This window comes from Ambystoma mexicanum, chromosome 9, assembly GCF_040938575.1.
Source record: "Ambystoma mexicanum isolate Mex_15411 chromosome 9, UKY_AmexF1_1, whole genome shotgun sequence".
NCBI lineage: Eukaryota > Metazoa > Chordata > Amphibia > Caudata > Ambystomatidae > Ambystoma > Ambystoma mexicanum.
Window position 1 is genome coordinate 994192659 of NC_090931.1, and position 12917 is coordinate 994205575.

The 12917-nt window shown below is 39.6% G+C and overlaps 1 protein-coding gene across 1 annotated transcript in view; it reads right to left on the reverse strand.

Annotated features, from left to right (window-relative positions):
• Nucleotides 1-12917, reverse strand: part of LOC138488874 (dynein axonemal heavy chain 11-like) — a 2478284-nt gene that overhangs the window by 2023044 nt on the left and 442323 nt on the right. Inside the window, exon 11 of the mRNA XM_069616234.1 lies at nt 9344-9436. Coding sequence (XP_069472335.1) covers nt 9344-9436 — 93 coding nt within the window. The remainder of the gene's footprint in view (nt 1-9343; nt 9437-12917) is intronic.

Sequence of the window (12917 nt, forward strand, 5' to 3'; positions counted from 1 at the left end):
GTGACATCTATTGTTCTTACAGTGCATTACATATTTTACTGTTTGCATTGTGTTTATGCAAATAGGGGGGTATATATGTGTAACATGATAAATGTGCATATTTTTCAGTATTCCAGTGTGGTGTATTTTCCATGGATAAGTATGTGGACTAGCTGTATTTATTTATTTCAATTTTTATAATGTTCCACACGCCCGTGGGCCTCAGGGTGCACAAAAAAGAAGTGTACTCTTGTGTCAGCCTGCATCCCCTTTCTGGTGGTAAGACCTGCAACTCTGCCTCACTACAATTTTAAGAGTGGTTTAGGCTTTTTTTTGGCAGGTGCTCTGACCCACATTAAGGTTAGTAGTCGTACAGACCTCACCAGTGGCCTGCACAAAAAACAGCTTAACAAAATCAAATGAGGTACACTCTCTTATATGGTTGAAAGATAAAAAGCCACATTTTATCCAGCTTGGCCATGGGCATGGGGCATTTTTTATTTTGAACAATTTGTCTTTGCAACTAGAGGCTTAATAAGAGTGTCAGAGAGGCCACATCCAAATGATGAAAAAGGGATAAAAGCACAAGTAGTTTATTAGAATGTACAACCTTCCCCGGATCGTGTTGGATTATACCAGTAGTTGCAGAAGGAGATACGCGTGTGGGTGTCCCGGATCCATTTTCTCTACTTTTAACGCCGTCTTGGTGCTGAGCTACTACTGAAGGTAACATGTGAAAAACCTGCTTTTAGGTATACTCTCTGCAAAAGCTTTTGAATACTGTGCTGTCATTGAGAAAGGTATTCTAGGCTTTCTACCCTCTCGAGCAAACGTTATATTCAGGGGGCTCTAAAGAACTAGATGTTGTTTGAGTGACCTAAGAAGAGTGTGCAACAAGACTTTGCAGCTTTCGAAAAAGGCACACTGAAAAAGTAACGGGGAAGCAGGAGTGCTTTTAATTGGTTCTTCACCTGTTCTCTTTCACTCTGCATCTTAGAACCTACAACTTGTATAACTATACTACCAATCGAGACCATTGAGAGGAATAACAAAAAAGCACTTTTGGATTCTTTCCTCCTCCCTGCTGCGTCTGCCCCTTATTACGGTAATTCTTACACGTAATAAAGCAGGGCAGAAGAATGAGACTCCAAAGTACTTCTTCCCTGGAGAACCAGGATGGCTCATACTTAGATCAACCACAGAGGGCTGGGGAGGAATCCAGTTCTCCCATAGTAACATTGCCAGTTCCTCAACAGCTTTAGTCCATACCCACTCCCCACAAACAGTTGGAGCTGATGAATTATTGAAATCATTGAGAAAGGGGTGAAAGCGAGGTTTGTAATACACAATAACCACACACAAAATTCAGAGTAAAATTAAATATCATTTCTTTAAGAAAAGAAATAAAAGCCTCAATGACGCAGAAGAGCTTGACGACAGAGTGTGGCAATCCACCGAACCCATGCAAGGGAGCGAAGAAGGGCCTTCTCCTTTGTATATAGAGGTTGGAGAGAATTCTACTTCTGACCAAAGTGAGCTGCCGCCAAGAACGATGCATAACTGGCAAGCTAGACTTTGTATCTATCAACGCAGTAACGTTCAGCAAACAAGTGACAGTACTCTGTCAGCACTCAGCTTTGTGTTGAATTCACTGGTATCAGTTTTCAAACTTTCAAAAATGGAAGTGCAAGCACAAGCTGGGGTGCTGCTTGAACTAACAAATGAAACGGCAAAAAATTAATCAGCAATTGTGGGCTTGAACACTGCTATGAACAGCATTTTGATCCCTACTCTAAAGGAAACACAACTCGAAGGGGTGACACAGGGCCTAGACATGGCTCTCAAGTCTTTCTCTTACTCAAGGCAGGGAAAAAAGACAGTGATGCTACCCATGAGCTGATTGAAGAACTGACAGGAAATGAGGCTACTCTCCTTGAACCTCAGGCAAAACTCAGATGCAGAAGGTCTGGTGGAAAATCCCTTATTCAATGACATTCCCCTGTCGGAATATGTTTTGGAGGAGTTCAGAAGGCTAGCAAATGTGGTTGTCGATGAGGAGGAGGGGGACATTGACATCCCAGCATTGTTAGAGGATAAATCCATCCAAGAGCTACTCATTTTTGAGGACACCTAGATCCCAGCTTCCTCCCAAAACTACAAAGGAAGAAGAAAGCTAAAACGGAAAAGAGTAAATGGAACCCAGCTAAGAACTCCTCTTCAACAAAAAACAAGAATACAAAAAAAAGACAAAAAATCAGAAAGGACAAAGTGCAAGGAACACAGTTGTGAACCAGTTTCTGAAAAACCTGACACTACCAGTGGAAGAGGAACCTGTTCAGGTATGTGTTCCAGTCCCCTCCTCCCAGTGGAACAAGATCTGATGGTGGTTGACGTTCAAGTAAGATCAAGTGTTATTCCCTCCACAAGAAAATCGGGGTTAGAAGGCTGTTCAAGGAAAAAAAATAAAGGCCCAGTGGAAAAAAGATCCAATGTTCAAGTATCGGTCTTCAGATATCCAGGAGATAATAAGCAAACGCATCTGTGGTAAAGATCAAGCAAACATTCAGATAGCCCCAATATTTCTTATTTTTCTTATTTCTGAGAAAAAAAGAAATCAAGGCTCAAAAACGTGCTTTAGGTCTGGAAACAGCTGGGGTGCCCGCAAAGATATATCTGAAATTAGCACCAATATTTGCAAAGCGAACAGAGAAACTAAGCACCCCTCAACAAACCATACAAGAGGGAGAGAGGCAGGTAAACTCAGTCTGTGCTGAGGACTCATGGAATGGTCTAGGTAAACATAGAACATTGGTGAACCTTACTGGAAGCTGCCTGAGTGAGGGGCCAGAACCAATCCTCATCCAAGAACCGGCAGTGGCCGAGATCATAGAAGAAGCAGACTATTCCATTCCAAAAGTCTGGGTAAGGCAGGCCCCTAACAACAACAACAAATCTCTAAGTAGATCGGCCATTCTCTCCTATATGAACATGGTCCCAAACCTGTACCTCTTTGCAAGCGATGACATTGAATATGTCAAAGTTCTGCTAAAATGATCATCATTTTGTTGAAATCGGCTTGAAATCTAGAAGAGCAAAACAAGCAATTGTAAATTATAAGGCCGATCTGGGTCCGGTGGGCCTTACGATCTCTGAAATGTTTGAAGAAAACAAACCAAGAGTCCACCCTATTATGGAAAGCACAGGCGAGAGAGCAGGAGTGAAGATGGGGGCCCCGGGTGGGGTCCCGCAGAAAAAAGACATAAGCCACCCTCGATGCATGTTACATGTTACATGTTACACTTTGTTACATTTACCGGCAAATACGTGCACCAGATTGTCCACTTAAATCAAGTGTTGTTCTTCTGTATCCACCGTGCATTGAATGCATAGGTAAGACAATCTCCCCAAGACCAGCATAAGCTAATATGTGAAGCTTTGCTACATTTCTTGTTTTATTAACAAGGGCTCCCTCTTTTATCCTGTAGACTTGAAGATAAACGCATGGGCTATTTTAGCACCCAAAACACTGATCTTTTGTGACTTAACTGTCCTGTTTCCAATTATGCCATTACTTGCTATTGAGAACTGTATATGGTATTTTCATACATTTACTCCACAGCAAATAGCTACTTTGACAATATGCCTGGTTTACTACTTTAGATTGTAATGAACTAGATCCTGAATTTCAACTTCCATCAAACCAAGCAATAATCATAATCACAATCACTGTGCACTCAAAAGACAAAAAAGAACAAAAAGAAATACATGCTGAGGCACTCTTTCACTCTTCTATGACAATCTTATATACTTCCTCACTTAATAAAATTAGTTATCCACTCTTGTTTTAAGTACCAACAGTGTCAGAAGAATCATTGGTCCTGATGAAGGTGTTTAACTAAATATACACCAAAACATAACTTCACGTCAACCCTATATATCTGAACAACAAATCAGAGTTTGTTGGCCTTAAAACCAGATTAGAATCTCAATCTCTGGACAAATCATTAGAATCTGTTTGCTTCAAAATTGAATTATCAACAAATAAGTGCATTGGCTAAACTCCTTCCAACTAAGGAAGATTAATTTATGTTTCTCTAGACACTTTTGTAACATTTTACTATTCGTCTATCCTTCACTCATCATGTTATGTCTGTGACAAATGTGTTTTTCTTTTTAGTTATTGCTGTGTATATAATTCTTTTTGATTATAATCATGTTTGCAATTTTTGGAATCTAGAACTGTGGCATGAACATGAAAAATATGTTTGCATTTTTTCAGTCAAAATGTTATAACTACATATTAATTCCCAATCGGAACAACCTTTTTTATGATGCAAAGCTTATTCCCCAGTTCCCATGTGAGTATGGATTCTTCCCTTTTTTAATTCATGAATAGTGTCAGCAATGCCATTACCACCATGCCAACCTCAGGATATAGCTAACATCAGATATGAGTAAAAGATGGAGAAAATTAGATGGTGACACAGAGTGATTCGGAGGTTTGAACTGTATGAGTAGGCACTTCTGATCAATGAGATTACACACAGCCCTCATGATCTGCATGATCAGTGGTGTAGCGCACAAGATCTCCAGATGATTGTACTGTACATTACTGTGCCTTGTTATGTGCTGCTCAGAATCTGGACACCAGAAAGGGGAATACTGATGCAGCACTCAAGGGTCTCAAACGTTTAACCTACTTAGACAGCCTCTGTTTGGCATCTGTTTTGACCCTTTCCCTTACTGTTTTTCACAGACTTGCCTTGCATAGTTTGTGTGAGTCCAGCAGGGATGCCATTTGGGGGTCCCCAGGTGCTACCACTGTATTTTCCTTTGCAGCCACTGTATTAAAAAAAATATATATATATATATTCGATGAAAAAACTTTGTTGACGTATGAAGCGTCAAGACCACGTAACACCCACATGCAGAGAGCTGCATTCACTCCCTATTAACGAGAGAATTAATTTTACCTTAGCTCACGGATTCAGAGACTGCCTTTTCGATGCACCTTGCGATCTAACAAAGAAGCATTACTTGAAACAAACAAAATATAATTAGAGATGTTAGGAGGACACTGGTGATATATTCCAAATGTCTGGGGCTTGAGAGATTGACAGCAATTGTCTGTCTTAATCTGCAGTACATCTTAATTGGAAAATGTCTATAAAATTATTTATGGAAAATATAATGTGAGCTCATCCTTTGGAAATTGGGGCACTGCCATGTAAAGTCTGATGAGCAAGCAACACATTTTCAGGGGTTTCTCTTGGTAATCTTTTTGAAAGAATAAGGTTTCCCTTTGATTAACAGAGATAGGAGCACTGTCACTCCTATTGTGAAGAGATGATCCATGGCATGCTGGATCAGTTTGATTTCATTAAACAAGTATTTAGCGAAAGTAAAGCTAATTTGCATAATCAATTCTTCACACTACAATAGAACTAACTGCTATTATTAGATTGATTGGTTCATTGATGGATGCCATTTTTATAGTGCTTACGAGCCCATAGGGCCTCTCAGCACTGGTCTCTACAGCTATTGCGCTGCTGTGTAATTTAGGGAGGATTTTTTTTTTAATATCATAAAATTGTGGCATCATGAAGACAGAACAAAAAATCGTACCTGTGCATTAAGGGGGAATTTGAAATTGATTTCAAAACTGCTTTTCTTCAATCTCAACTAGAGTTGGAAAAATGTCCCGGATGGGAAGATCCCAGGACCGCTTGTGCCACACACTGCAGTTTTCTGTTTGGGATTGGTACTAAACAAAATATCTCATAAAAATAAATAGAAATATCTTGCCTTACAAGCAAGTAGTAGTGCTATGATCTTCATCCACAGTTTCTGCCAGGAATGTGTTCCCGCCTACAATAGGTTAAGACATAAACCACAATCTCAACTAGTCAAAGTCCCATTCGGCTTCCACTCTTAAAACCGAGCTTAAGACTCTGACACTAATGATTTTGCTGAAGATTATACCAGCACCGGCTTACTTGCATCATTAAATGGTTCATTTGCTAGTATGAAAGTGTGAAAGAGTGGAAGCAGCTGAGTATAGCTTCTAGTTTCTCATGACGCATTTAGAAACTCTTTATGTCTGCCAAGGATCATAAAGGTGTGTGTCCATATTAATGAGTTCCTACTTTCAAAGTCAAAAATGTGTGAAGCTCCTTACAATTCTTCCCATTTTGGCCATAACTGCCACAACAGTGAATAATAATATTAGGATTCTATGAGAACGTTTGCTACATGTAGGGGTGTCTAATTTAAGTAAAGTGTGTAAAGTGTGAATTACATGGAACAGGAAACCTATCCTTGTCTCATCCTTTGCAAAGATAGAAACAATTCTATGCTATAAGTAAGCCACTACACAATCTTTCAGTATTTTAGCATGCATCTACATAACACTACTTATCCATATGATGTCAATAACTATAATACAAGACTAAGATATGGTGTGTGTCTCAGTACATGGTTGTGTTTATACCTCTGTGTAAGTGTATACATGTTAATGGGTGTATAGTGTGTTTAGATAGAATTTCTTCTCAATGTTGCTTATTTCTGAGGGCACAAAATGTGTTGTTGTTACCTGTTGCTTTTGTTTCCCTTCTTTTAGGGAATCCATTGATTCAGGGATTTTCACAGTCTTACTAGTAAAACAGAGTCATCCACATAAATGTACCCTTTTTGTCATGTGTTGTGTAGCCACATTTGTAAGGGTAACAGGAGTGGATATATGCAATTGTAAAAGTGCATGTCTCTCAGTGGAGACAACATTTTTTTTTAAAAAAAGAGTAACTATCTATCAAAAGGTCAAGTCTACAAATGTTGAAAATGCCAACGTTAAGGCAAAGACATTCAGTCCTAATGTATACATTCACTAACCGAAACAAAGCACAACACACTAAAATGTTAACCTACAAATAATCAAAGTCGATTGCCCTTGACAATTCTTGCTAACTAAGTGTGCTTGATTTTCAGTTCTTGCTTCTTCAAAGTACATTTTAAATCAAACCATGATGCTGTCTCATTTATTTGATTCAACCAATGTTCTTGATTACCATGGATGGAATTCTGTGTTTGACTTTCTCTTTCTGTTTTTTGGGGAGGATTTCTTGGTTTAAATGCAACATTGCTCAATCCCCCATCTCCTGTGTTTTTTTTTTTAATGTGCTCTGTTTAGTACCTTGCTGTGCACTGTTGAACAATGCCTTTCAGACCCCTAATCCAGGGCGATGTTGCTGTGACATTAAAGACTAGCTGTGAAATGAAGACTGTAGAATATGAGTGACAGTAACTGCTGTGGGGTGACTCTATGTTGTGTCGCCAGAGTTCGAAGCTGGTGCATCGAGTATTTCTGGTATGCCCATCCAATCTGAATCTAATTTCATTCTGGATTTCAGCTGAGTTTTCTATACCTCAATATCGTCCTTTTTCTACTTTCTGTACTCAGTGCACTAGCTTTGTATAATGATTAATCTCAATGTAATAAATAGTTGATAGATGATACAATAATGAGTCCCTGATACCATTCTGCTTGACAACAGCATGGTCACCACTATTTTTGCTGTCATGTATGAGCAATGTACAAACCCTGGTAGACAGTGTAAATAATTTGTGAGTCAATTTTGACACTACGGCCCTCATTACGACCCTGGCGGAGGTCCATGGTGCAATTTGCACCATGGACCATGGCGCAGAGCTGCCAACTCCGCCATGGGGGTTGGCGGACTTACCGCCCCATTCCGACCTTGGCGGGGCGGTAAGTCCCCAATCCCCATTTACCCTTCCCCATTCCCATTTTTGCCCCATGGGGTATAATGGGAGTGGGGAAGGCGTTAATTACGCCACCGTAGAATACGTGGCGTAATTAATGAGGGGACCCGTAGCGCCATGGATTTTTCCGCCCGGAAAATCCGGGCGTAAAAATCGCCATGGCGCTACGGAAAGTCCTAATCTGGCGGAGAGGTACGCCATGCATTACGCTGGCGTAAACCCCTCTCCGCCAGGGTCGTAATGAGGGCCTACATATTTTACTGCAAATCAATGCTGTTGCATGAGGTGCTTTCTCAGCTATGCCTGGTCAGAGGCTCACCTTTATTCTACTTTCTGAGAGCAAGACCTTCTTATAGGTAGATTTGTCTTATCCAGGCTATATTATTGTAATGTCTTTTACCTACGTCTTCTCAAAAGCTCAACAAGTCCAGGTCTATGTTCCTTCTAAAACACTGCACTTCCTTGATGCAAGAAAGCTCAGAATTCCATGATGATTTCAAATAAATCTTATGAGAGGTCACACCTTCACGCGGCAAGCAGATCTTCTATGGAACTCTCTCCTCTAGGAGTTATTTATTTTAACTCCAACGCTAATAGAGCTTTTTAGGAAAAGCTAAAAACATGACATGACAGAAAAGTTAATTTGCTTCTGCTAAATTACCTGTTGCACTACTTCTGTAGTGCAAGGATGCCCAAGCGCTGATGGCTGCACTTGATAAAAAAAACTATCCCTCTCACACAGTGATTAAGATGTCATTTGGTTAACTGTTCTCAGAGGTCATTCATTTTCTCATTAAATGTGCCACTGTATGCAATTTGATGCCTTTGGGCTGGATTGTACTGAAAAATAAATCTGCCATATATAGTTCTTGCTGATTGTTTGGTTCATTTTTTAAATTTGGTTTAGTTTCACTGATGATTTGGATCAACCTTATAATGCCCAGCTATTTGGCTGTTAAAAACCAACCCAAATGCATTTTTTGCAGTATGGTCTCAATCCTGGTTGAAGGTCAGAATTCCAATTAAACTTTCTTCTGCTTGATTTGGAGATGGAATTTTGGATGGACCAAAGAACTCCCAGGCTAGTTCCTCAGAACCTTTTCCTGCAAAGACAAGTCCAACTTTCAGTAAAAGAACTAGATTTTAGATAACATATATTTTGGAATGGATGGGGCAGTCATGCTCCCACACGGTATGAAACAGGCACCCATGTGCCATTCGATTGCTTGAAACATGTTCATGCTACAAATTACAGTCTTAAAATGTTTCTGTGTTTCCTATGCAGTATTGATTCCACATAAGAACTGCATTGGGAAGTTTCTCTGAAGTACATCAAGCAGAGGTGAGTTTGGGGATCTGCAATATGGAACAGAATGGCGTGGGGGATGGTGTGGTTCTGTCCCATTGTGCTATTAAACTGGTGTTTGTGACAGCTCAGCTTTTGCCATTTGCATGGTCTCTCGGTATGAACTACTTTCATGCCATATGAAGAGAGAACAACTCCAATATATATCTTTGTTGACTACTTAGGATTTTCAAGCAATCCACTGGAAACAATACCCAACAGTACAAATACCACCAATACCTGCTCTTCCGGCCTACTTCTGTCTTCTCGTTTCAGTGAGCCAGCCACAACCAAGACTGATTTGATAGCTCTAAGGCCCCAGTCATAATGATCCTACAAAAAAGGATGAAAAACAAGCGAAATAAGCATCCAACACTGTAATTGTATTCATTTTAACTTGCAGCCTAAAAAGTAGGATCAGCAATTCTACAAATGTCTAGAGCTAGATTGACTTGCCTTGCTTTCACAAGAACAATCCTTTACCAAATTTGAAAGACTCAATAAACGTGTACTCAGAACTTCCAGTAGAGGAGAGATGCAAAGTTTAACCGATAATAAACACAATTTTGTAAAGATAGACACATCTTTAGAGTATCCCTTTAGGCAGCCCGGCATAAACTTTGCTAATACAGTAGAACCAATGAAGCCAGTTGCCATTTCTGACAGTTTGAATATAAAGTACCACATGATCACATGACCTAGTGTCCAATCCATAAAGCCACACCACCTTTCACTTAGACAGTGCTGAGTACACTTTTTGTGTACAATTGGTTACGCAGGGTAACAAAGGAACAAATACAATAAGTACTGGATTTCCAATGGGAAACAGAAGCAAGCATTCTGCACCACATGATGCTTGTGCTCACAATATACGTCAGTACTGTCACTGAAAGCAATGAACAGATAATGTGACATACCTCTACATAAGAAAAAAGTTGCACACAATGACATGACACTAACAGTGTTTTAGTATATCCGAGGTGGTTGGCTTTACATGTTAACGGTCAATTGCGAAGTGAATCTTTTACAGCAAGAGAAAATGCTGTATCTCGGGTCAAGTGTACATTGATGCCTCTGAAAACATGCTCATGATGCTTGTGCCTACACGATATATGCCAGAATTGCGATTGTAAAACACTTTCCTGATACCTGTGCCCACAAAATATACCAGTATTGTGCCACTGTAAGAAGACACTTTCATACTGCCTGTCCTACCACTGTACTAATGAAATTGTGTTAGCTGTGCCAAGTAATGCCAATATTTTCCCACTGTAAGAAAACATTTTCATGCTCGCTGTGCCAATATATGCCAGTAATGGTTTGTTAAATAATTTCTCTTGTGGCGCACAAGACATGAAAATGCAGTTGTACAAAAACATCAACCTTCCACTACCGGCAAGGATTTGCACTCTAGACATTTTTAAAAAGGATAATTGGAAGAGTTTGATTGACAAATTAGTGGCGCAGAATTACACTTCAAGGAAGCTTTTCCACTGGGCAGACTACGTGGGATGGTTGGCCATCAAATGGACTCAAGCAAAGCTTCCATTCTTTGCCGTCTTGCGTCTGACACAGAAACTGATCAGACTGGGGACTGCATTGACAAAACCACTTAGAAGTGAAGCAGTGTTACCTAAATGGATAACAATAGGGTAACAACTTTGGTAAAATCCCCCATAAACAAGCTAAGAATATGTGTTGTGCTCGCAATATAAGGACAAGGGCTTAAAATCATCTACCAACAAATGTGAAGAAACCCCAAAATAATTATTCTAGCCCTAAAAAGAAAATCTAGCAACAAAATGTTTGGCTCATAATCTGCAGTTGCATTTAAGACTGGTGGTACCTCTAATATACAGGGTTTCCAAGCGATGATTAGCGTGTCTCATCAGTGGTTACTATCCTCTAAGGCAATGGCAAAGTTATTTATTAGAAGCCACGAGAGAAGCTTTACCTTTTGAAATGTCCGTACTTAAGTCATTAGATTTAATTCTTTAACAGTAAGGATTTTTTCTGAAAAAGTAATCTGTATTGCAAAATGTATTTTTCAGAAGTGTAGTGAGGGTCATGCATGCAACAAGGTTCATGACGTTTGTTATTTTTCTACCGAGCCCCCTCTGTGCCGGGATACATTATTGACAGTATTGTTAGAAACGACTTTGCTTTGTTGGAGACTGGAATAGGATGTCTTAAAAGTATCCCTTGCAGGGAGATCAGAATTTAACAAGAATTAAATAAAGATTGCCATTGTTGGTAAAAGGCCTAGGCCCCTTAAGGGCCCAACCTGCAGTAGGTGTCCTTTCTTAGACCTTCCTCATCTGGGTGGAAAACAGACTTTCTATTATGCATACAACTGGGCACTCCCTGAACCCAAATATAAAATGGCATCCGATTAATCCCAGAAAAGTCCTAATGACCCAAAGGCTAACATGGATAGGACAGAGAGACACGGTCCTTGGGGTTAACAGTATTGTGATTTCATTGAGAAGTGGTCAAATACTTGCTAAATTCCAATCCAGCTTCCTATTACACAACTAACCACATGTATGTACTTCCTTTATATTATGTTTTTATCTGATGGCAGATTGATTAGATTTTGAGGCCAAGCATATCATCTGTAAGAAGAATACTTCCTCCTGATATTTGCCCCAGCCATCCCTTTGTCCCATCGACAAAGCAGAGTGTCCCACTGCAATCATCAGAGGACAGAGGTGTACTTTATTTCGAGAAATAATGCCAAAATGATTTCCTCTTTGCTAGCCAATTCAACAGTAGACGCAGAGGAGCTGTTACTTCTACAAGGGCCCCTTTGGCAAAGTCTTTCAACCTTATAAACTATCACTGTTATCATGGTGAGAGATTGGGTAATAGGTTACTTTGCCCTGCTGCCTTACAGCTCATACATTAAATTTTGGAGTATAGCTCTGCTACAAGATATTCTCTATATTCTCACCTGGATGTTTTCCTAGCTTCTGCTCTACGTGCTAAGAAGAGTATTAGAGAAGGAACATGGGTGGGCTTTGCATTTTGGTCGCCTATGAACATAGTAGTGTGTGAAGTCCCACTAAGGAACAGCAGGGCCTTAGTCTGCTTAGGGTGCATTGACCATAATTGTAAACATTAATCAGTATGGGAATCAACTACGTTTAAAATAATTAAAATTGATTTCCCAGCTGAAGCAGAATATATGTCATGAAATAAATGTTGCAACCCTTCATATGTTTTGAAAACAAGTCTTTTTTTAAAATCTTTTTGCAGGATCGGAAGTGTATGCTCTTGGATTCATACTCAAGTTAATACTCACAATTTGAGTGAGGTATGGGCTCATTTAATGGCCAGGTCTGCTCTGTTATACCTGGTAAATTAACTTTTGACAGGCGCCAACATATATGAACTTTAGATTACTTCTGTGTTTCATTCACATATTGGCCATTCATTGTTGAACTTAATGTATGTCAAAGAGTAGAGAGTGATTACTCAGCCCTGTGTTTAAGGGTTAATTTTCCTGCATATTAATCTGCCGAATCCCCTTATAGTAATATAGCAGAAGGAAAGCATTCTGCTGATCAGAGAAGTCTTAGATGAGCATCAATGGATCATCAGTCATTTTATTTTCAAATCTTTTCGACATATCTGCCCACTACTAAATCATGCCTCCCTTTGACTAGTGATCCAACAGTAATATTGAGAGACTATCTGATTCTAATGATGGGTATTAAAGAAAATCTATTAAAACAATGCCTTTTAATGCAAAGTCTTGAGTGGGTTGGTTTGACTGGCCATGTAGCATAGCTAAAATGGATTTACTTTCTGC